Consider the following 26,109-nt stretch of genomic DNA (forward strand, 5'->3'; position numbering starts at 1 on the left):
TTGACCATCCATTGTTAATGCCATTGCAGAAATTTTACTTTTTATAATGAAAATTAAATTGTTTTAGATAATGTGGGGCGAACGCCTTCTTACATCTAAAGATTTGGGTGTACCGACATTGAAGTTCGTTTGATTTTATGTCAACATGTTCGTGCAATAGGCGAACATGGCCTCGTGACGTTTTTCCGACCTGTTATTTGCTCTGTATACGTACTAAATCATTTTACAATCCAGGAAACCCCCCAACGAGGCGACACTGAACGGATATTTTGTGGATGATCGAAATATTCAATATAGCTTTATACATAAACCATTCTCCTTATAATAATATGAGCCCCAACTTTCAAAAATATTTTCATGAAGAAATCCGCTACTGTCTAATTCACGTTCATATATTCCATGTATATGCAATTCATATCGATATTCGAAATGACTGATTGACTGCAGAATGTGAATGAAAAAAACCGCATACAAATATGCAACGCATTTTTGTGTTCAATTTGTAATTATCATTTATTTACTTCACACAAAATTATGTGAATATTTAATTCGAACTCCATCGGCATCATCGTCATAATAATAATAATAATACATGTACAATATACAATACAATACAATTCAATATAAATTTATTCGTATATAAAAAATGTTTTTTTTCTTTCTTTTTCTCTTATAACTATAATAATCATCATTGCTACAATTTAATATTTATACTATGAAATCTCTCTCTCTCTCTTCCGTTTGTTGGGCAACCGTCACGGGGGCTTGGATAAGTGTGGCAGTATTGTTTGCTTAATGATGAAGAGCATACAAAAAATGTATATGCACTCTATTTAATAATTATCACTATTATTTATATTATGAACATTATTGGTAATACGTATTGTAGACCAATAAAAAGGCATCACTTACTCGACGAACGACCGCTATGTGGCGCCCAACAAAAACGCCCACACCTATCTATACATACAAAAAACACTTTGAATGAACTGAACTACGTACTTCTCGGAATTAAACGAATCAGTTTACAAATGGACTTGATGGGAATTACAAAAAAAAAAAAAAAAAAAAAAAAAACATACAAACAAGAGAGAATACACATCATGGTAAACTAATAAAATTATACTACGAATAAATGCAATTTTTACAGGAAATTAATGTAATTGGCATTACATGATTTTGATTCAGCTTACCAACAATAATGACTTAATAAACGTAAGAATCTACATAGTTTATATGATAATATTTACAATAAATGTTTTTGTAACACTGGGATCAGGCAAGACAATCACATGGGATAAAAATAGAAAGACAGAAACTGAACACAGGAAAAATACTTGGTTGGAAACACTCAATTTTTTTAATAGCCCAAACTCATTTATGGTTAAACAAGAATTTTTATATACAATATTCTACCTACAAATACTAGGTATAATATTGTATGCAATATCGATGGACTAAACTATAAATGGTTGCGTTTAATTGTTAGTGATTGATTAAAAATAATTAAATATTTGCTTTACAAAAATATAGAAGGCTAGGAACTATCGACAAATTTGATTGATACAACTAAGACCAAGAGATTAGAAATCAACATAACAATTCCCGCAACCAAAAAATTATTCTGTCATCGAATTGAGACTTACACCCAGAGAAGGAATATGATCACCTCAAACATGTTTTAAGAGCAAAATGTTATTTTTGGGTGGTGACCATGTTATTTTCTCTGAAATCATGTATCTGATTTCGGCAAGCAGGTTATATTCGTCGAGAAAATAACCTTTTAGTAACAAACATGTTACATGGTCACCATACAAAAATAACATTTTGGTGTTGAAACATGTTTGAGGTTATCATATTCCTTCTCTGCGTGTAATTGATATATCAATTTTCATAAAATATTACCACCGAACGAACAGTTTTATTGCGAAATTTTGTACGGAAAAATTTCTTTTGTCTGTAGTAAATTTTACTAATACCCTGTTTCTGTATGTCGAACGAGAGTATTTCAAACGAAAAAAACATTGATTTGAGTTTCTTTATGTCGAAAGGCAAGTAACTTCATATTTTGTTGTCGAGTAGCAAACGAATATACATATACAAAAAGGTCAAGAAAGAGGTAAAAATAAGTTTAACATTTGAACGGATTCTGAGGCCAAAAATTTGAAAATTATCATTTTTAACAATCAATGTATTCCCATACAAACTATGTGGACTTTCAAAAATAGAGAAACCCAAATTGATTCGAATCTTACAAAAATTGTATGTCTTTACTTCTTTATAGACATTTCACAGGAAAAAATGATTTATTTTTTTTAAAGGAAACTCTGAAAAAATAGCACACTATATTTTGACATTTGTGGCAAAATAATCTTCCCCGTGTATAAAAATACAATTTTAAAGACTCGAAAATGAATGCTGTGCCAATCCGATCATTGAAATAATTAATTACGTCAATTACTTATTTTGCTTATGGCCGATATTCGTTGACTCAAAATTGCAAAGAGAATAAAAGTGGAAAAAATCTGCTTACGGACTCGACCAACTGACCCTATTTATATTTTTTTTAATTTTATCACGACCTTCCGTTATTCCCTTACTACAAAAACTCTAGATATTTTATGGTAGAACCAGAGATACACCCTCAAAAAAAATTGCTTCTGTAACATATACCCCAAACACATTGCTTCAAACATATATATTTTCAGGATTGTTCCAAACAAATTTTTGTTTGTATTGTTCAAACATATTATGTTTCACCTTAGGACATACACTGACATACAAACATAATATGTTCTAACATATTAACATATATGTCCCAAAAATGTGATGCTAGTTTATGAACATTATATGCTTGCACTTAAAAATATTGTATTAACAAATTTGAGTTTCAAACATATAATTTTTACACCCAAACATATGAAAAACAGTGTTTTTCGTCCATGTAGCTGATTCAACACCATTCGTTTGTAATTTTTTCCTTTCAATTCTATTTCCTATGAAATAATTGAATTTCTGCAAATGTGACAAATCTTTCTTGAACCTAGTGCTACCGGCTAATTGTCGTTGATCCAATAATCGATCTCATCAAATGTAAAGAATGACTTATAATTATATGGATTTTTTTTTGCACAACTTAATACTAAATTTTGGTAATGAAATGCACTTCTAAGCCTATTATTAAACAACAACAATGGATTATGTATAAACAATAAGTCTAAATTAGGAGAGACAGTTCTTCATTACTTAATGTCAGGATAAAAATGAGTTTTATAGTAGTATGGAAAATGAAATGCACCCTTATGGTTGACCACGGACTCTATTGTGGATCGACAGGACTACACATAACGTGTAATTTGAGCATAAAATTCTGAGAGACATGCGTGCAACTGAATAAATGAAGGACGCTCTGCAGGAAGAAGGGCCCAACAATAGGCCATTATTGTGAATCTGGAAAGAAAAGAACAAATAGTTATAAATTAATAAAACTACATAAATTATTTAACACGATTTTGTTGTAACATCCCAGCAAAAAAAATTGGAATTTCTTCCAAAGGCACAACTTTAAAAGCACTACCAGAAGATATACTCCCAATGATGTTCTTTATTTTAACTACACAGCAAGTTCTTTTCATTCAATTTTTTATAACATGTTTTTTTCATATTTTTAATAGGTAATTTTAACTTTTTTGTTTCAAAACAGTTTAAAAATTCATAAAATGGTACTAATTATTAAAATTTTGTCCAAAAAAATGCTAAATCCAATCTGAAAAAATTGAGAATTTTTGAAAATATTTGAGGTCAAACGTTTCAGACAAGCTTTAGAATCCATTAAAAATTATAAAAATTATTTATTTGACAAAATATCACAGAATTTTTTAATTTACATCCAAAACATTGAATTCGGATCACACCTAAAGAAGTGATGCAAATTCAGTGTACCGGCTGTTGAAATGGAGGACTTCCGTCCTATAACAAGCCCATGTTAAATTCATCGCTTCTGCGTCAATTTTGCACCTCTTCCGGATCCAAAAAGGACATTTTCTCTTTTTTTTTGCTGGGATATACTGCTATTTTCAGAAATTGTTCAAACAAAAAATTGTTTGTACTATGCAAACATATTATGTTTCATCCTAAGCATATCTTTTTTGAAGTTTTCAAATAGATAATTCCAGTTTCTAAATATTAGTTAATTTTTCTTGCAGCAAACTGTAAAGTTGTCTTACGCGGTACACATAGAACAGAAACTTTGAATTTCAGAACAAACCATATCCATATTCAAGGGTTTTACACAATCTAGCGTGATAGTTTTTTAGTTTTGTTATTAGTAAAATTAAAAACTTAAATTATAAATTTAATTTTATGAAAAATAGATCGGAAAAATATCAGTGGATATGGAATTTAGATTAATAATTAAAATTCACGAAAAAAGCTAAAGAGATCAAACAAATCATATGTGTATTTGAAATTGTATTTGGCATCGTGAATCTGCCTATAACATCAAATTTCATGTATTTCACCGTTGCCTAAAACTTTATGTGCAAGAAAAAGCGTGCTTACGTTATGCGGTGTTTACGTAACCGAGAGTGCACTTTAGTAACATTATTTTAAAAAAATCTTAGAAATATGGAGATTATTCTTTAAGTGGAATATTAGTTTTAATGCGATTACTTACAATTCGTCTGGGCAATTGAATGGCTGCGCCAGTCTGTAGCCGTCTCTGAGATAATGTTCCATTTCGAAAGGATCAACTTCAGCATAAGGTTGTTTTGCTGATGTGCACAATTCCCACATCAGTACACCGAATGCCCACGAATCGCTTGCCTCGGAGAATTGCTTATGTTGCAATGCTTCCAAAGACATCCATTTGACGGGACGATTTTCGCTGTCGCCGAGGCAATTGTAATCTCCAGGAAATAGATCTCTCGATAAAGAACTATCGGACAATTTTACGCGTAACTGATCATCGATCCTAGAAAAGAAGAAAAAAAAATAAAAGAAAATTGAGGTGAAAAAATAGTTAACTATGGAAGTTTCAATAGCAACAACTACAATTAAAATCAAATATTTTGTTACAGAAAAGTAACATTGAAATTGGGTCAACGGAATACTTCAGTAAATTATTTTGTTGTCACAACGAACTTGCAATAATGAAATACATCGTGATGCCAACGAAACTTTTCGATGAATATGTTTCGTTATATCGATTAATTCCTTCATTGAATGAGAAAGTAAAAAGGAGTACTTACACACAATTTCTCGTCGCAATGTCCTTGTGCACCACACCATGACTATGCAGGTGACTCAAGGCTGTTGATAAATTCGATGCCATCATAACAATCTGGATTGTGGTAATGGTACGGGCACATGAGGGATCCAGCAGGAACATTTTCAAATTGCGGGTATTATTCATGGCAGGATAGAGAACAAATGGAGTCGTGTGATCTTCAATGGAAACTCCCAAGACAGATAAAATTCCAGGATGCGAAGCTCCATACAAAGACATGCCCTCTTGCAGCAAGAGAGATACCTGCATTTGGCTAGCATGCTGGGCCACTGTTTTCACAAGAACATCCTGGTTATCATTGTATGAACCACGGTAGACGCGACCAAATGTTCCCTCCTGCAAGAGACTGGACAATCGTACACGGCATCGTTCCACTGTCAATTCTGAAATGCGGCGATGTAACTCTTCCGGTTGTTGTGGTTCCATTTTTCGTGGTAGTGTACTATGGATGGGGGCTATAATCGAAGGAGTTATATAAGAGGCCGACTGGCAGGGAGGGTTCGTATTCAGCCTTTGAAAACTGGATGTTCTCATGGGTTGACCATGATTTTGACGCTTAGCGGAACCTCGCACGCAATAGGCAGCCAGTAAAAGTATCAGCACTAATGCCAAGGCCAAAACACATCCCACCACCAAAGTTATCAAACCTGTTGGGGGTTGTACAACAGTTTCCAGCAGTAATGGATCGTCCACATTAGTTTCATCCTCCTCGGCCAATAAACAGATTTTCTTCCGCCGAAAGACAAGATGCGTCACATTGTTTAGGGCCCTGTTGATAATCACTTCAATCGAAATAGTGACATCCACTTCGGCGGCCCGTATCCCCGAGCACTTAAGGCTAATCGAAAATGTCTTAACCTCTGTAGGAATTTCTCCTATTTGTGAAATATTAATAGAGGGCCTGGGCAATACAGCCTGATCCGAGGTTACAACATTGATGCTGTATGGCAAGGTTCTGCCAGCCAAACTTTGCCAAGTGAAACTTATATCGCGCACATTCGCCGGCACAGGAACAATGAAATTCAAGGCGTAGTTATTTATGTGACCTTCACGTACATAATAAACTTCGGCGGCAACACCTGAAAAACAAAAACAGAAAAAAATGTAGTAATTGCCTTTTCGTTTCATAGTCTGAATGAAATATGTTAACAAGAAGGAGGAACGATAGATGATATCAGAGTAAAAAAGTTTTATAGAATCACATCTACAACAAATGAAACAAGAAAACTTTGCCCACAAATTTAGAAATTCTGATTGAAAAACACAGATTGACTATTAATGTTCTTTACTTCTCATTTCGATATCGACGTGATGAACGGCAAAAAAAAATCACATGACTTTATAAGGGAAAGAGCTAATTGAAAAACTGCTAAAGAAATTTCCCGAAAAAATCATGACATTCTGTTTGTATTTCATCCCAAAAAAAAGTAAAATTTTATAATCAAAACATGACCATTTTCTTTCACATCGAATTTTACCACATAAGGAGCCCTGTTTTCGAAGAAAATGCCATGTATTTCGTATCCATTTCTTTGCCTTTTGGCAGCTCAACATGATAACTTTATTTTGTGATTTCTATTGGATCAAATGTTAGCTTACATTTTGGGTCATAATAAAGCAAGTGGTTAGATATGACATAAAGATTTGGGAAGACCACACGCAGAGAAGGAATATGATCACATCCTAGAGCAAAATGTCATTCTGGATTGCCAAACATAAAATGATTGTCGAAATCAGATGATATTCCAGAAAATAACATGGTCGCGACAAACATGTTACATATTCACCATCCAATTTCCATATTCCTTCTTATTTTGTTTGCATTAGGCCGAAAGCGATTTCTATTAAATGGTTTTAGGACTGGCTTTATCCACTATCGAGTTGGGAAGCCGTTGTGATGTAATAATGCCAACAAAGGATGTTGAGTTCTCGCTGATCACCAACAATTTTTCATTAAATTAAATAATTCTTAATTATTCCATTTAATAAACTTAATTGATTTCAATTCCGAAATTGTTAGTGGTCGTAGTATGACACAGCCTTGGGACTTGCCTATAAAAAGGAAATCCGTTGTTAGTTTTATGTAAAATTTATTTCAATTGTATATAAATTATTTAACAGTAATGGAATATAATTTATGTCGTAAAAGAGAAATGTCTGATCTCTGTTAATGAAATTTAACATTATAAAGTAAAGTAAATTAATTAAAATGAATTTGGTTTATTTTTGTTCTTTGGGATATTTCTATACCCTCACCATAGGATGGGGGCGTATATTAACGTTGTTATTCCCTTTGTAACACATCGATATATTGCTCTCAGACTCCATAAAGTTTATATGTATATTCTGGGTCTTGGTGAAATTCCGATTTGATCTAGGATATCCGTCCGCCTTTTGCAATCACGTTAACTTTCGAACGAAACAAGCTATCGACTTGATACTTGGACAAGTAATTGTTATTGATATTGGTCGGATGGTATTGCGAATGGGCAATATCGGAACACTTTTGCGTAAATCACCCATATAAAGGGTCCCCAAGATTTGATTTACGATCCGTTTTGATACATGATGTCAGTATATATACAGAAAAAAAGTAAACTACTTTATGGGAAAAATGAACTATCTCAGGCGAAAATTGAACTAAATTGTATTCCAAATTTTAAGATTCATTAAATTAACGAACATTTTACGACATTTTTGGATTTTTAAATACCATTTTCGAAATGCATCTTTCTCGAAAATAAAAAATGATCTAAAAATAAAGAAAAACTCTTAGGCGCCGGATCATTCCCATTTTAACCACGCTGTAGTTCATTCTTACTATTTTTGAGAAGTGTACAAAAAAACTTCTGTTGTAGTTAGAATAGAACTAATTGGTATGTCATTGAAATTTTACTGCCATTTAGTTCATACAATTTTTGAGACATACTTGGAATAAAGAAAAAATCTATAACAAAATAAAATTTTTGCAATAAATATTAGTTCAACTTAGCATCAGTTTTACAACAGACTTTTTTTCTGTGTACTTTATATCATGCAAAAATCGGTTTGTTTCTGTTGTTTTTTGTGGAAATCAACCTATGTCTCATATGCCAAGTAAATTTCAGATGTTAAGATATTTTCTTACATATATCAGTGGATTGTTGTATTTATCAAGCATTCATTTCATGTCCGTAGAACTTTTTCCGTTTCCTCTGAAAAAAAAAATCCAACCATTTAAACTTTACAGATTTTCCATTTCGCTAAAATTATATCGATATTGAATAGAAGCACTGATGGCCACCTTTAGCCATGCTAAATACGGGTATTGAATTAAAGAACATGACCAATTGATGTTCGAGATGGCAAGTGAAAAACTTTATATTCTGGTTTACTGCTGTTCTGCAAGAGAACCCAGAAAAAAGTCGAGGTATTCCCAAGGAAAAACTTCACATCAAATCAAGTCACGCACACTTCATTAGTATCATCATAACAAGATGTGAAAATGTGTTTATGTTGCCACATGTGTGTCCAGTAGTCGTCGCTTGTCTACGTCTACTGAGCACATCCATGGATAAATGGGCAGGTCATAATCAAGTTAAATAAAGGCCAATGACTATGGTCAGGAAGCTGTGTACTCTAAAAGATCAAAACTATTCCATTGGTGTGTGGTTTCGATTTTTGTTGTTGTTATTGTTTTTAGCGGCCAACTGTGAGCTCACAGTCGTCTTCTTTGCACCGGTTGTGTTTGAGCAAACTTTCAATTGTTTTCCAATGGAATGCCACTTCCACAAATGGAGATTTGTCTGATTAGGGCTTGGTTTCACTAAAACAAATTTCAATTTTATTTGGAAGGATGTTTGCCAAACGATGGCACAATTAAAATTTCTCGAAAGCTAACTTCTGACGGGATGGCCCAGATATCCACTCGTGTCCAGTGATTGCTTTAGTTGCTGAGTACGTGCACATCGAGCATTCATAACATTGCAAACTCGGACAAGACTTTGACATTTATTTAAAGGCTGTTTTAGGGTCATGAATTTTATCCATCCTCAAATAGTCAGTCATTTTGAAGTGGAACTCATATTGAAAATTGTCTCCGTCGACGTGATGCCATTCGGAAACAATTTCTAAAGTCAAATTGCCAGAGAATGGGAATGTTTTACACAGCAGGAACAATTGAAAACAGAAATGAGTGACACTAATCCTGGGGTAGTTCCAAATTAATTGAAAATTAAGGAGGTTAAACAACACTTACTGTCTTCTGTGTAATGTAATTTTCTCACATACATTTCGAAATGTAGTCTTCGACGTTAATCCCCCTGACAGTTTTTAATCATTTCTCATCTTCATTTTCATTTAATTACAAGAATGCTATATAGGGATGCCATATGAAGGAAACAAAAAAACGAATCCACTGGTTTAAGATGTTCTTGTTGAAATATTCCGGTTTTAAGAGAAGGAAAATACAAAAAGTATTGCCACCTTTGAAGTAATTTAAGATTGCAAACAATATTTTGTAATCAATTGAAACAATATAAATTGGAGTTTGTTGCATTTTCCTGAAGGAAAGCAAATAAAAGAAAACCATTTAATTAAATGTAAAATTTTATTATTGCTTGTTTTGTGTTTTGAACGAAAAAATCATTAAAACTTAGTTAGAATGTCTTTAAAGTTATACAAAGATCAGAACGGACATAGTAGGTACATTTTACTCATTTTAGAAGAGCATGACCTGTTCTAAAAATCAACCCAAAATTCTAATATTGGAATCACTAACATTTTTGTGAACTAAAGTTAAATATCTTCGAATCTTTCAAGGGTACAATTTCGTTTTCTTTAATAACCAACAATTTGTTTAAATTCCTTTCATAATTTACATTTAGCATACGTAAATTTGTTTGGCATACGCTTTATTTGTACATTTTAATTATTTTCGGAATCTAATTTCTAAAGGCACAACTTTAAAAGAACTTCCAAAAGTGTCCTCCCAAAGATGTTCTTTATTTTAACAACACAGGAAGTTCTTTTAATTCAATTTCTTATAACACTTTTTTTCATACTTTTAATGGGTACTTTTAAGTTTTTTTGTTTTGTTTCAGAGTAAGAATTAATAAAATGGTACAAATTATTTAAAATTTAGCGAAAAAAAGCTAAATCCATTCTAGAAAAAACTACGAATTTCTGAAAATGGTTGAGGTTAACCGTTTCAGACAAGCGTTTGAGTGCATTGAAAATCACAAAAAAAAATATATATAAAAAATTATTCATTTGTCAATATATCACAAAATTTTTTAATTCACATCCTAAACGCCTGATGTTGAATCATAACTCAATAAAATTTGAACCTTGGGACAAATTGAAATCCCTATTTCTATGTCACCCAGGCTGGATCCAATGCGTACATATCACCTGAACAAACCCGTTTAAATCATTTTAATCCGAATTTGTTCCAAGTACTTTAGGGGAGTATGTATGACAGCTACAATGCATTGCCAGAGTACATAACGAATGACAAACGAATAACGGTAATGAAATGAAATGTTATTATAATAAAAGTTAGACTAACGGAGGACAATGGGTAAACGCTTCCTCTCATCAGTTGTTCTCCATGTCGTCTTTTACCTCTTCGATGCATGACAAAAGGGAAAGATTATAAATATGATGATGCACAAGACAATTTGCACCTCTAAAGCGAAGAGGATACTCACACACAAAATAGGATAACATAGAAAACTGAATGACACACCTCCAGATGTTGACAGCATACCTGTCAACATACACCTCTATCATCCATCTGGTGACATGTCAGACTTAAAAGGATGAAAAAGAGCAATGTTAACAAAAAAAGGAACCAAGTCTAAGAACAAATACCTGCACAAATACACATGCATACTTAAGAGGATTTTCTTTAAATTACAATAGACTTGGAAATTCCTAATGGAAGTGACGATAATAGGATACATTTTAATAGGACATTGAGAAGGACTAGATGCGAAAACCAAATATCATCATTAAAATATGGAATTTGTTTTTTTTTGTTTTTTTTAATAATTCCTTCAACGAAATGATTTAATTAACACTAATGCGAGAGTTTCAAGAGTAGATGACATCCTACCAAATTGATTGCACACTAGGGAGCCTTTTTCAAAGCAGTAATAAACATAAAACTATTAAAATTATTTTAAATAGACGAATAAAACAATTGAAATGTCAAAGAACTCGTAATGCTTGAATGGAAACTGAAATTTGATCGCTTTATGATGGAATGAAAGAAACAAAATCCTCGGGGAGATTTCAAAAGACTAACGCCCCAGGAAAAAATCACAGTGTGAGAAATTGTAACTCTACAATATGGCGAAATCTCATGCATGAGTGAAATAGAGGAAACTCCTTGAATGCTAAATGCATTTTCCCATAGATGGATATGAGACCAATAAATATGGAATATGAAAATGTGATAAATGTAGTATGTAATATCATCGGTATTGATCAACACCACTGTATTGATCAATCAAGGTCCATTAGTTTAATAAAATATATAAAAATAAATTTGACAAGCATACTTTTCCTCTGTTGGTTAAGCTACACTTGTAGTTTGGTCAATGCATGGCTTTAAGCTGAGATCAAAAAAACAACAATAATATATAAAAATTTAAAATTAATTTATCCATAATATTTGATTAGATATAAGAGAAGGAAGAAGGAAAAATTTCTCAACGCATTTTGTCATCATTCTATAGTCGTCTTATCAAAACCCTTTCAAGTAGAGTCAAATTATATTGTACGTTTCTCATTATCCGGTGCCCAGAGAATGAAGACGCCAAGCCGACAATATTTAGCCACCCGAAACCGTCACAGATGATGTCGGCTCATTTCAACTTAAATGTAGCAAATCATTATGTAATAATTTATAACTTTTTTGTTGCCAAAAATTGAATCTTTTAACTAAAAATATTGAAAGTTTACTTTTCTATAGTAATTTAAGCAAAATCTTGCTTAGATGATATGGAAATATTATACAATTACTCCTAAGCATTTATATTTTTATTAATGGATAATTATCGAGTAGACAAATTTGTATAGTTTCATCCATCAAGCCACCGACAACAATTGGTCGACTTCATCCGTATAACATCTTCTTAAACTTCACTGTACATAAAATATAGTATTATGTAATAATTTATAAAGCCTTCCAACTACGTTAGACTATTTCAGAGCTGTTACAAACTTTAAAAGTTTAATTTTCGATTTGGACGAAACACTAAACTATGTTTCCTCCATAATAACAATAATTTATATTAAATCGTTTAAATATACATAAAAATGAATGAAATTCGCCTGTTTTAAAAAGTCTTTTAATTAAGAGTAACTAAATCCTAATTTACAACAAACGTAGCCACGATAATCTAATTTATTTGTTTTTAAGAAAAGTGTTTTTTTTTAAGTCAAAAGATAACTTCTTCCGTTTAAAACGTCGTTTCCTGGAAAAGAATATATTTCTCCCAGTGCAGTTATTGTTCATTTAAGTTTAGTTCTATGCGCCCATAGCTCAATTCTTCATGGACCCCAATGAGTAGGACTTGAATTTGTAATAATTGTGGTGTAATCGTACTACGATCCTTGAAGCTTTTAGAAAAAAGTCAAAAATCTGTTTTCTAAGTGTATTCTATGTACATAGCTAGGCATTGCATAAACCGAAAAATATCAGTAGTGTAAAATGCTGGGAAGCAACTTTGTCCGCTGGCGTGTTTGCAAAATAGTTTAGTGCACAATAAATACGACAAAGCGCAAATAACAATAAATGCGGAAGCACTCAAGAAAGTAAATGTTCAACAAAAAGGAATTCAGTTTTTTTGTATCTGAATCTCTTGTACCAGGGCAAATATTACAAGGCACAATGGAGGGGAAGAATAAAAAAATCACAAAAAAGCCAATGAGAATAAAATGTAAAATAGAAGTTCACATTCAAACACACAGCCAAAGCGAAATTGAATAAAAGGGAATAAACTAAATACGCATATGAAAACGCAACTCTCAAACGTTATAGATGCTCGGATGTACAAAGTTCAAAAGTCTCAGCTGCTCGAATATAACATAAACCAAGAAATGATGGTGATGATGACAAGGACAATGTAAAGGGAACAGTGGGGTAGGGGGCGATAAATAGAGCATCACATCAAGTTGACTATTAAACCTCAAACTAGGAGCCATGGTGGTGTGAGTAAAGAACAATGCATCAGGACCTAAGGAGATCCAGCCATCCCAAAAAGGCGGCATCCTCATGACGCGCTGGCATGGTAGGCATCATCGCCATTGCCATCAACATCATAGTCATTGGCGTTGTCGTTGTCGTAGTCATCCCAGCTTTATCGTCTTAAAAAAACGTAAAACGTTTTGTTGTAGTCTACAACAATAGACCTTCATAAAAAAGTGTCAAATATCCTTTCATTTTAGATTCCTTATTGCTGTGAGGGGTTTATCGACGCTCTGCTGCTGAAGCCGCTTTGTCAGTCATATTGCTCCCAGTAAAATTTTCCTAGATTGTTTTGCTCTCATCGATGTTCCCTTCCACTGGGATACTATTTCCCAGCACTTTTTATTAGTTCTTTTTTTCTGGAATTTAAAATAATACTTTTTGATTCCTCAACAGAAACGAAGGACATGAAGCCAAAGAAATAAAGCGAGGAAGGGGCAAGTTGGATAGAGATTCACTAAAGGAACACTAGCTACAGCATGCAGCAGGCATATTGGAGCAAAGAAGTTTTGATGGAAATATGCTGTGTTTATTTAAATTAAAATTGCCATTTTATTATTATTTTATTTTTAATATAAGGGCATTATATATGATGTAAGGAGATATTTTTTAATTTTCATTGTAATTCTCGTTCTGTTTTCCAAGACAATAATTGAAGGGAAATCAGTTAACTTAAATTGTTGTCTATTTGGGAAATATATATAACAAATCTGATCCGAAAAGATTGGTATTTTCTATTTTTGCTGCAGATATCACAGTTGGCCACAGTTGCTTGATGTAAACGCAGGTCTTGCATTCACTATTCTCCATTCTGGGAGCCATTGCTGCAGATTTTAATTACAGTAGAATGTATTATGTTGGTCGTAATCTTGTTTGCTTTGTATTTCCCCGATAAGTTTCAGATTTAAATTACTGAAGTGGTCATCCATCGGGTTGACAGTTTTGCGATAGATTTCCATTAACAGAACACAGTTTCAAGTACGATTTTAAATGTGTAGAAATGTTTGTAAAAAATGTAGGTCCAAATTCATTATTAACCAAAATCAAGTTCTTTAACATATTAACATTTCCCTTTATGAGCACATCAATTTATTTATTATTATGGCTGATATTAAAGGGAAACTTGAAAGAGGATTTATCTCAACATAGCTTCACTGACTGTAAACAAAAACTGTCGCTGGATTAAAAATTGCTGATTTATACCGAAGCAATACAACTGGACAAAGGTCTACTGTAGTGAAACATGGGAACTGTCAGTGAAATAATTCTAAATGGCATTGAGATGTAAATAAAAATGAATTTTATACCATGTACCATACATCAGAAACCATTCTCTGGGTCCCTTCCCTTCCCAACGTTCGTTATTCAATTATTTTTCATTTGACCATAGATTCCTATGGAAGACACAGAGAGATGGACGGACACATAGACAGACAACATTTCATTCAATCGGTTGAAAAATCAAATTTAAATTCTTTATAAACCGGCATAAATACGTGATAAATAATAAAGACACTATAGCAAAGAAACAAAACAAAAACGACCGAAAAATATTGGGGGAAATGATAGTGTACCCCAAAATATAAGATAAACAAACAAGGCAACTCTCAATCGAAATTTAAGCTGACAAACTATCCAAAATTTGGGACAATAACCATGGTGGGAATAAGTTTGGTGTGTATTGGAAGGCCGGGGAGGCATTATGGCCTTCACAAAGTGACAACCAGCCAAATAATGGAACTCAAACAAGGGACCAAACAAAAACAATAACCAACTCGACAATAGCTGCAGCAGCGGCATCATCAACAAAATAATCATAGACCTAAAATAAGCGAATAAATGTCTTAACTTGGTTGCTAGGTTTTATGTATTATTGCCGGAAATACGATGGGATACTGGACAATGAGAAGACGAAGTAACGACAACATCAATGAAATTGTAGTGACTTCCAAATACTATCATCTTCATAGACAAACTCAGGGAAACCCAGACAAGTGATGACCAAATATACAAATGGTCAGCACTATGAGACCCACGAACTGGGCCATAGAGAATGCATAAATTCTCATATTTTGAACGGCATTTGGATAGGAGACATTAAGACGACATAAGGAGCAGAATGATTTTCCGAAAAGTCAATTTATTCCAACACTTTTACACTATCGCACACATCCATATGGGGCCGTATATGGGTCTGTTTGTTGTTTTAGTAATTTTGAACCATTCAAAATCCTCTTTAGACCCATAAGAAGCTGCGACAGCATATTGATTTGGGTAACAATTTTATTATCATCATCAGTAGCAGCTGCACGTGCGACCAGAGTTGCCATATATACATTGAATATATTTGCAAATTTAGTAAGAGCACAAAACAATTCTGCAGTTAGAGAGATATTGTCGCAATGGGAGATGATTCTGAAATTCTGTAGATATAAATCCCTATCTACAGACACTAAAAACACGTTAGTACCACTTAAAAACTCGAAGCGTCGACTCTTAACGTCTTGTTATTATTATTGATTGTGTATATGATCAACTGTGATCATATACAAAGAGCCACCGTGGTGCAATGGTTAGCATGCCCGCCTTGCTTACACAAGGTCGTGGGTTCGATTCCTGCTTCGACCGAACACCAAAAAGTTTTTCAGCGGTGGATTATCCCACCCCAGTAATGCTGGTGATATTTCTGAGGGTTTCAAAGCTTCTCTAAGTGGTTTCACTGCAATGTGGAACGCCGTTCGGACTCGGCTATAAAAAGGAGGTCCCTTATCATTGAGCTTAACATGGAATCGGGCAGCACTCAGTGATAAGAGAGAAGTTCACCAATGTGGTATCACAATGGTCTGAATAGTCTAAGTTAGCCTGATACATCGGGCTGCCACCTAACCTAACCTAACCATATACAAAGATCTTATTAACCGGTAGATTATCATAAATGTAGAAAATTGAGGAAATTTGGTATTTGATTTTTACTTTTGTAATTTGAGCTTCGTGCTTTCAAAGAATATTGATAATGTTCCCCGGAATATCAAAAAACAATGTATGCAATATTACATTAAGAGAGTGTGTAGATGTTGTGATATTGTTCATGAATAAATTTTGACCTTATTCAGAGTCACATCCCAGCAAACAAATCTCATTGCCACATAATCTCGGAGGTATCTTAGTACACAATTGGTATCCAATTATTATTGAATAGAAATCTGCTTCTCTGCAGCATTACCAAGAGCGAAATTGTGAACCAATGGGGTGAGGCACAAAGGATCTTCGTAAGCAGTTTTCCACCTCAGCTTCTTATCAAGTTTTTGCTGGGACGCTATGGGGGTTAGCTAAGATGCCGGAACCATAAACGGTCGCATTCGTTAGTGGTGACTTGCTTCTGCATTTTCCACACTTAAGCTAAATCATGATATGTGGCAACTCTGCTGCAACTCACATTTGAGATGTAAATTCGTATTCATCTTCTTGTTGGATATTTTGTCTTTCTGGGCTGATAGGATTAGTTTTCTTCGAGAGCATTTTATTTTGGACAAACATTTCAATATCACAAAAAAGAGAAACAACAAAAACTCTGGCTATTTTATTCGTAGACTTTAATCTATTTATTTAAAACATCCATATCATATGCTATTCCAAAGGATTTGTTTTATTCACTCGGCTGGAGATAGGAACTTTGTTTTACGTAATTTCCAAACTTTTTCAAGATCCTTGTATGAAAACTTTCTTCTTTTGTTTACTCGATGTTGGGTTGAGTGTCTTTGTGTTTGTGAGTCTGTCCATTTGGATGGCAGTCCGACTCTCTCCAAATACTTCCCACCCATACCTCTGCTGTTGGATATGCAAATTTATTTTGTTAATTTTCATTTTTCATTTTTTGGCACTCAAAATCGTATTATTTTATTTGAAATTTATTTAATACTCTTGGCCCAATTTCACAATGGCATCACACTACCATAAAACCAGCAAAAGTACTTGGTATGTTCGATCCTTATGCCTGCCTGACCGTTTGCTATGAACAGTGGCATGGAAAATAAAATATCAAGCATTATTTTATTGTAATCGATTATAGAGGAGGCAGGAAATATGCAGCAAGTAGGACTTGCAATTACAATTTAATGCAAAAGGTGAAACAATAATATTTGCACATGGAATATTAAAGATAAGGATTAAGGATTACAAAAAAATATTCTTTTTTGGAAAATACATATACATAAATCACAGCATTGCAAATGAACTAATCGAACCTAAAGATATATTGGGTAAATGTATCCCAGCAAAAATATGTCCTCCAATTTTTGGAAGAGCACAGGAAGTTCCTTTCATAAATAACTCGTTTTTATAACTCGCTTTTTTAATTTTTTAATGGGTAATTGTTTTGTTTCAAATAGGTTCAAAAGAGAGCAAGAATTAATAAAATGGTACAATTTATTTAGGTTATTATTTATTTAGGATGTCTCAGACTCACTTAGACTATTCAGTCCATTGTGATACCACATTGGTGGACTTATCTCTTATCACTGAGTGCTGCCCGATTCCATGCTAAGGGACCTCCTTTTTATAGCCGAGTCCGAACGGCGTTCCACATTGCAGTGAAACCACTTAGAGAAGCTTAGAAACCCTCAGAAATGTCACCAGCATTACTGAGGTGGGATAATCCACCGCTGAAAAACTTTTTGGTGTTCGGTCGAAGCAAGGCGGGCATGCTAACCATTGCACCACGTTGGCTGCCTACAGTTTATTTAAATTTTGTCGAAAAAATGCTAATTGCATTTCATTTGAATTTTTGAAAATATTTGAGGACAAACGAGTCGGATCTAAAAATAATATTTTCACTACTTTTTTGGCGACGTTTTTTTTTGCTGGGATGCTTTGTAGTAACCTAGATTGGCTTTGCTTGCTTGCCATTGAAGGCAAATAACTTTTTTGAACACACATTTCGTCGTTATGTAAGTACACTACAAAATATTGTCACAAACACAATGATTTCATGTGTTTAAAATACGATATTTTTCATATGTTACGATAATTATTTGGCATGTACGCGGCAGTGATTTCTTCCGATGGTGAGTGTGCGTGAGTACAATTTCTGCAGTCGTGGATTTTCAATTCTATTTATAATGTTTATATAAATATACTTAACTAAGGCAAAAATAAATAAGTTTTTATCTTCAATTTAAGTTTATAATATTACAATGAATACTAAATTTTTTTATATTTTCCTTACAATTACAAAATAAATAAAATTATACTTAACCTCTGTGCACTTCTTGGATAAGTGCGTGTTATTCGTGTTTTTAAATATAGCGGATTATGGAAATATTTTATTTTTGTTATTATCTTCTAAAAACATAATTTTCGTCCCCGTAATGGACTAATAAAAGTTTCAGATAAATATCCAATAACTAAAGAAATAAAACATACGTTTTAAAATCAAAGGTGAAATTGACCCAAATAACACAAAGGTTAATAAATCCATTTATCACAGTAATTGTTGCTGACTGAAAACAAGACATTGTGCGATCATTCACCAATCAGGTGAATTCAGCAAAGTCTTTAAAAATAGATTTCAATTAGTGTAGCAACAAAGCGAAGTCAAAAGATAAGGATAAAGATAAGATAATTAAAGGATTGTAGCTATCTGAAAAGAATGATTCACAATGGTGGTGAAAAATGGTTCAATTTAGGAAGAATAATTCGTTGATGTAATTTCTATAAAAAGTTAGCATATAATATCCAAAATAAATCATCTTCCTCCGCCAAATATATACTAAAGGCTATGGAAATTCGAATTGGACAGTGATGAAACATGTGTATAGTCAGACTTGTGTAGTATTTTCTTTTCAATAACCAATACCAATTCCTTAATTTTCATGTCCTATAAGCTTGTATAAAAATTTTAATAATATGTAGATTAATTGATTTAGACGAAAAACCAGACTTCATTGCTATAAGGCTAACATAAAAAATCTAATCTAATCTAAAATTTAAATTAAAACTATTATATTAAAATTAAATTAATCTAAAATTAGGAGGAATCAATTAAATTAATTAAATTTAACATAATAAATAAATAGATATTTCCCATTTTGTCTCATTCACAGTGGTATGATGTATGGCCAGGCATTCTAAAATGCGAATTAAAGTTTCCATTGCCATGTTTATCATTCAACGAATCGCTGTTTTCTCAAGGATGGCATTCCTATTGAATATTAAAAAAAAAATAATTTTCATAATAATAAAGTCTGGGTTATTCAGCTTTTAGTTGATAATTTTTTTTTTGCAATTATTTTAAACTTTGTGTTTGTCTTGTGTAAGATTAGCAAAATAAAAGATTACATTTTCAATAAAAATGCCTCATCAACGATGGATGAGAAAAATTCAATAAATTAATCTATTGTTCACAACCTGACCGTAAAAGCCAAAAAATAATACAGGATGCTTGAAAATAAATTTAGTTTTCCCAACTCGGTATCTACTCGGGATATATATTAGAGCAAACAATTTATCAATATTGGCCTCAACATGCAAATTAAGAAATCCTGCAAATATCTCTAATAAAAACAATACCGCCGAAAAGCAATGAAATTTTTCTTATTTTCCCTTCCTACAAACTATTTTCTTTTTAAGCAAATTTGCCAGACTTTATTTAAGCATTATCTTTAATCTTATTTATTTGCCTTTAAAGATATTTTTAAAGATAACCGAAAGCTCGGTTTGTCTCAAAAATTTCGTTCCTGAGAAAAAAATTTTCTTTTGTCCAAACCTAACAAATTGCGGTGCGCGGTGGTCCCACTGTTGGCTGCCATTGTTTTAATACACAACAAAATTCTCTCATTTAATATGAGCGTATCTAATTAAGTTTTATGCTGCATTTAACGCCTCGAATGCGAATCAAGAAAAACAATGTCGGCAGCGACATCAGTAGCAGCAGCGGCTGTCGAATATAATCAAACGCTTTTTTCTCTCCTTTTTTGTTGGCGATTTGTGTTTTTTTTTTGTTTCCTCGAATTTGTTCATTACGAATTGGCTCTTAACAAATGTTGGCAAAACAAACTACACACTCCTTTGGCCAGAAGAAAATCAGGCTTTAGACGCTCCATGGCTAATGAGCATAGCGTAAAAAGAGTGCGAGAAATTACGCGTTGTTATTGCAGTTGTATTATGATTATTGTTGTTTTCCGTTTCAAGGATTATTCGTGTTTTTTATATCCACTTGCTCCTTCATTAGATTGGCTTAAGTACTGATTCTGTTCTTTGTTGTTGGTACTGGTTCTACTGATGCTTTGCATTTTAATTTTGTTCGTAAATCGAAAAAGAAAAAAGCAGAACTTCCATGGGATTTTTTTCTTTACTTATGTTCCTACTTAATTTTAAGGTCAAATCAACACGGTAGCGGGTTACTGGGAAATACAAATACAATAAAATAATACTGGAACACTATGGCTAGCTCATATGGAACTGACCAAGCAACAGAGTTTGTAGCCGGATGTAGAACAATAGCGTGCAAAATCCTTAATGTTAGGCAAAGGATTTGACCGTAGAAATTATTGAGTCCAAACTTCTTAGGAGTAGAGAGTACAAAGGACCATAGATTTTATTGGCTTTTTGACAAATATTGTGTGTGTGTGTGTGTGTGTGATCTAAAAGACATATAGCCTAATGCCAAGAACCATTTCTTGGGGTGGAATAAACAGAGGCATGATTCTCTTTATGGCGGGATTAACGAAAGAAAACATCCAGTCATTGAGCCCACAAGTCAGCTAGAGAAAATGGCAACAGAGAATAGGCCAGTGGAATGGTGTGTAGGCAAAATTTCGTTTTTTTTTTTGCCTAAGCCACTAGAATGCGGTTATTGGTGGAAGTCTTTATAGATAACGACTTTTAAATTGTGTCCTAAATTAAATCGTTTTTTTTTGTTCTTCTACGAATGCAATCAAATAAAATAGCAAATAATTTAAAATTAACTCAATAAATATTTGTCATGGCAATAGACAAGGAAATAAGGCTGTCATGCCAAAGATTATAGGGAGCCCCTCGACATATATATCATTGGGTTTTATTGAGATATTACAAATTGGAAATTACAGATAGTTTATAAAAAAACTAGAATGTGCTGCGGTGACATAGAAAAATGTTACACGCCTACTGTAAATGTGATGTTAGGCTCCAGAAGATTGGGTAATAACTTTGGCTAGAAGAGACTGTCTTTAATCGAATTGGCAAGGCATTGGCGTGGTGTTACATTTAATTTGGCTGTTTATCAAAGTGCAAAAAGTTGGAATACCATAAATGAACAAAGGATAACTGGAAATTTGTATGATAAACGATTTTTATGGTCAACGATAATTTATCGTGTGATGTGTGTTTTATTGTGCGGGGAATATTTTATGCGGTAATGAAAAACGTCAAATTAACAGTATTAGTAATCATTGTTGTTTATTATTTTATTAGTTATCCCAAACGAGATGAGTTGACTTCAGTTTTTTGTTTTATTAAAAACCATTAATAATAAAAAACAATGATTGATTTCCTGAAAGTGTCCTTGGAGCAAATCAGGTATGAAAACTAGATTTTTCAATTGTACCATCAAATCAAATTGTACCAAATTGGCACAAATATTGAATGAAATAGTAGACAAAAGTTCCCCTCGCTCCTCATGAATATTTATGAAATATTTGTATAGAGAGCAATTTGTTAAATTAGTTTTTTAGCCCGACTGTTTCGAAGTTGTAGTACCACTTCCTTCCAATGTCTTCATACACCGAAAAAAAGGAAAGTGTTAGGAAGAATGTACTAACTAGTGCAAAAATTTTAACTAAATTGTACTCCACATTTTGAGATTTCCAAAAAACGTTGTTAAAACCATGAAAATTGAATGCTCTGTTGTACTTTTGAACTGCAGTTCACGAAATTACACCCTCTCATAGAGGAAAAAATGAACTAAAAGTAAAAAAAATCATTAGCGCCACATTTCACCAAACATTCCTATTATTTTTGGGAATCGTACGGATTTTTTTTTGCTTTAGTTCATATTGAACTTATGTGTAGAGTCATTGAACTTTTATACACAAATTTAGTTTATAAAATGTTTCAGACATACTTAAGAAAATAAAAATTTTATTGGGCTGTGGAAAATTTTGAAAAAAAAAAATAAAAAAATTTAACTACAAACAAATATTTTTTCCAATAAAAATACGTTATATTTACCGTTAGTTTAACTACGGAATTTTTTATCTTCAAATACTGAAGTTTGAGTTAACATTCATTGGGAATGGTTCATATTTCAAATAGATTTGTATTGGTAGATTTTTAAAAACAAACCTGTCTATTTTTATATCCCGAAGAAGCATTTGCCATCTAAATTTCTGAAGTTTATATTTATTCCATATCATGGGCTGACAACAAACACATTTTGTGGACTGGCGTCTTATATATCGCCCCACAGATTTTCGCTGGATATTTTATTAAATTTTCTGAGCGAATCCATAATACGCTTTCGCTCTAACTTTTTAAAAATGTTCAAGATGAACTGAACAATTAAGTTATAGCAAAGAGTAATACCATTTTACTGGCATGTGGAATTTACCAACTTTGGAACAACTATACCAACTTTTGCATCGGTGTTTTTATTCATGCTCTGGATAACCGAGTTCTAGTTTCTTCTTTTGGATATCCCTCGATATCCAGTAGCAAACGAAAACAAGTCTAAAATTTCAAATCATTAATTCCACAAATTTTAATTAACAAATAATAAAATTTACTTTTTATCCATCGGTTTGCAACATCTTCAACACATATGTTTTCGATTTCGATTTATGTGATACCCAACATGTGATATGCCAATATTTTGTTTTCGAAACTTTGGAAATTTTTAATTTCCCTCTACAAATAAATCAGTGCCAGGCAGACAAATACTGGCCATAAAGCGCCAATTAGAAATATTACCTCACACGAAATTTTCGGAAATGTTTGTTGGTTTTCAGAATTACCCCAAATCTGGGTGGGAGGAACTGGGTGAAACTGCTGCCAAGTGAAGGTGGTGAAAATAGGGGTGTTGACTTAATTTTTGTTTGTGTGTGCTTTTAAACGATTTTGTTTTTTTTTTTCATTTATTTGTTGGAATACAAGAAAAAATAAACATTTTTCTTCGTTTTTCCCATAAAACAGAGAAGAAATAACAACGGAAGACATATGGTAATACTTTAACCCGCCTATGTCATGTTACTTTATATTCATCCCCCCAATAGCCACAACAGAAATAACGCCAAGAACCACAAACTATCCAATGGATTTTGTTGGTTACATCCGACACGGATGGGAGATATGATGGCAGATACAACGACTGCAATCTGAATTCGATACAAAAAACAGAAAATCCACCGCGCCTTGTCATTCCTGCGCTTTCTTATTTTTTTTTTTTTCGTCAGCTTTAGGTATTCACATATATCGAGTGATGCCTCCCTATTGGAATGCCTACGATACAGAAGGCGTTGTTTGCCCACCATGTCAATGGAGAGTGGAATGTGTGACATTTCGTATATGTTGTTGCACATTAATTACGAAGCAATACAAAACGGCCATCAATATGTGATTCCTTCTGCCTTTTGATACCAATCAAATCGTACCACTAAAACAAAACAAGATTCTAAAATTCTAAAGCCAATTGTTTTTATGTAGAAGGGATTTTCATATTCCTAATAGTTTGAGCATCCCGGATTAGATGAATGAGAATGTTTTTGCTATAAATGATTTTTAAAGCAGTATATTGTGACAGTTTTTTTGCAGATTGTTTGTACAATAAATCGATAGCTGAGAGATGTATCATTTACACATTTAATAAATAAATAACTTGACCATGGCTGTAGAAAAAATTAAGATTACATTTCTAATATCATTTGATTGTATATTTTATTATAAATTTACATTAATTTGTAGAAATTTGCCGAAATTCATTTTCATCCATATGTTAGAGGGGATTGCATATGGGCATCTCAGACCATATCTCATCTAGTTCTTATATGAAGCAATGTTCAGACCTGCTTTCTTGAGTCTAGAATTTGTAATACTCTTACGATTTTTTTTGAAATGTTGAATATGGTTCATCACCAATAACCAAGAACAGAGTTGCTGTCATTAATCTGGGATGCGTTAATTCTCACCCAATGTCTCGCGACCTAAATTAAAACCCACCCACTTTTAGTTCGTTTTATCTTGTATGGGATGGTTGATAGTGTGACAACACTATCAACGCTGTGTACACTGAAAACAACGCTGTGTACACTGAAAAAAATATTGTCGTGAGGTCAAAGATTTCATGTCTTTAAAATACGAATGCAAATTTTGCTTAGCATAGAAGACGCATTTCTCTAGTATAAAGTTTTTTTCCTTTACCAAAGGTCGATAAACTTTTCAATGAAGTCGTATTAAGTGATTTGATTTCAAAATGGATATCATAACATGAAAGAAAACATGTTTGGGCTAAGGTCAACTTGACTTTAATAATTTAGAAAAAATCTTTAAATTCAATGAAATTGTCTTTAAATTTGTTGTCTTTTTGCATCTTGACTACAAAGCAAAAAATCGTTCAAATATAGGACATGTTTTTCAACACTTTATTTTAAAGACGTTTTTTACTTGAAACACAGCATAATTTCTACTAGAAGTCGAGTCTTAATTTAGAAAATAAAGTCGTCGTTAACTTGTTTTTAAAGGACTTTGCTAGCATATGAAGAAAAAAAGCTGAAAAAGCGAAAAATTAAAATTTGCTTCCTAGAAGCAAGTACACAAAACCCGATTTTAAAAGAGAATTGTGTCTTAAAAGTATCCTTACATGTATTCTCCGCTTCTTTGGCTCGGAAGCAATACCAAATTTTTTAAAGTAAAGACAAAATCTTTGGAACCGGGTATGCTTTTTTTTCAGTGTATAATTTAGTTAAATTTTCGCACGAGTTAGTTCATTCTTGCTATTTTATAGCTCTTTCACTTTTTTCTATGTGGTATAAAATATTATTAAAGCAAAATTTTACGAAACATTGGGGAACAATTTCTTAAAAAAATAAATCAAAGAAAGTTTGTAATCTTTGCTTTAGTTTTTGTTCATTAAATTTAGGACATGAATTGTAACATGCAAATTTTCTTTAAAAAAAAAAAAATAACGTGTTTGATTCAAAAAATTAATCTTAAAATTACCTGAAATATTGACTTTTTAGTTTAAAATAAAGTTTCAAATATAGGCTAAGACTTATTTTGTATCTTTGATTTATTTTTTTATTTTATATATATATATATATATATATATATATATATATATATATATATATATATATATATATATATATATATATATATATATATATATATATATATATATATATATATATATATATATATATATATATATATATATATATATATATATATATATATATATATATATATATATATATATATATATATATATATATATATTTTTTTTTTTTTTTTTTTTTTTTTTTTTAATTAAGAAAAAATTTAACTAATTTAACTTTACTAATTTGGAAACTGGCATTTATTTGTACGTGAATATCATTGCTAATTTATTGTAGTA

General features: G+C 32.4%; 1 protein-coding gene across 1 annotated transcript in view; it reads right to left on the reverse strand.

Moving 5' to 3' along the window:
- Window positions 1-486: 486 nt before the first annotated feature.
- dnt (tyrosine-protein kinase Dnt) overlaps window positions 487-26,109 on the reverse strand; it is a 76,115-nt gene continuing 50,492 nt past the window's right edge. The window contains exons 2-4 of the mRNA XM_075295370.1: window positions 5,250-6,366; window positions 4,676-4,972; window positions 487-3,450 (exon numbers count right to left, since the gene is read on the reverse strand). Of these exons, the coding sequence (XP_075151485.1) occupies window positions 3,339-3,450; window positions 4,676-4,972; window positions 5,250-6,366 (1,526 nt within the window). The 3' untranslated portion in view covers window positions 487-3,338. The remainder of the gene's footprint in view (window positions 3,451-4,675; window positions 4,973-5,249; window positions 6,367-26,109) is intronic.

The sequence above is a fragment of the Haematobia irritans genome, chromosome 2 (assembly GCF_050003625.1).
Source record: "Haematobia irritans isolate KBUSLIRL chromosome 2, ASM5000362v1, whole genome shotgun sequence".
NCBI classification, from domain to species: Eukaryota; Metazoa; Arthropoda; class Insecta; order Diptera; family Muscidae; genus Haematobia; species Haematobia irritans.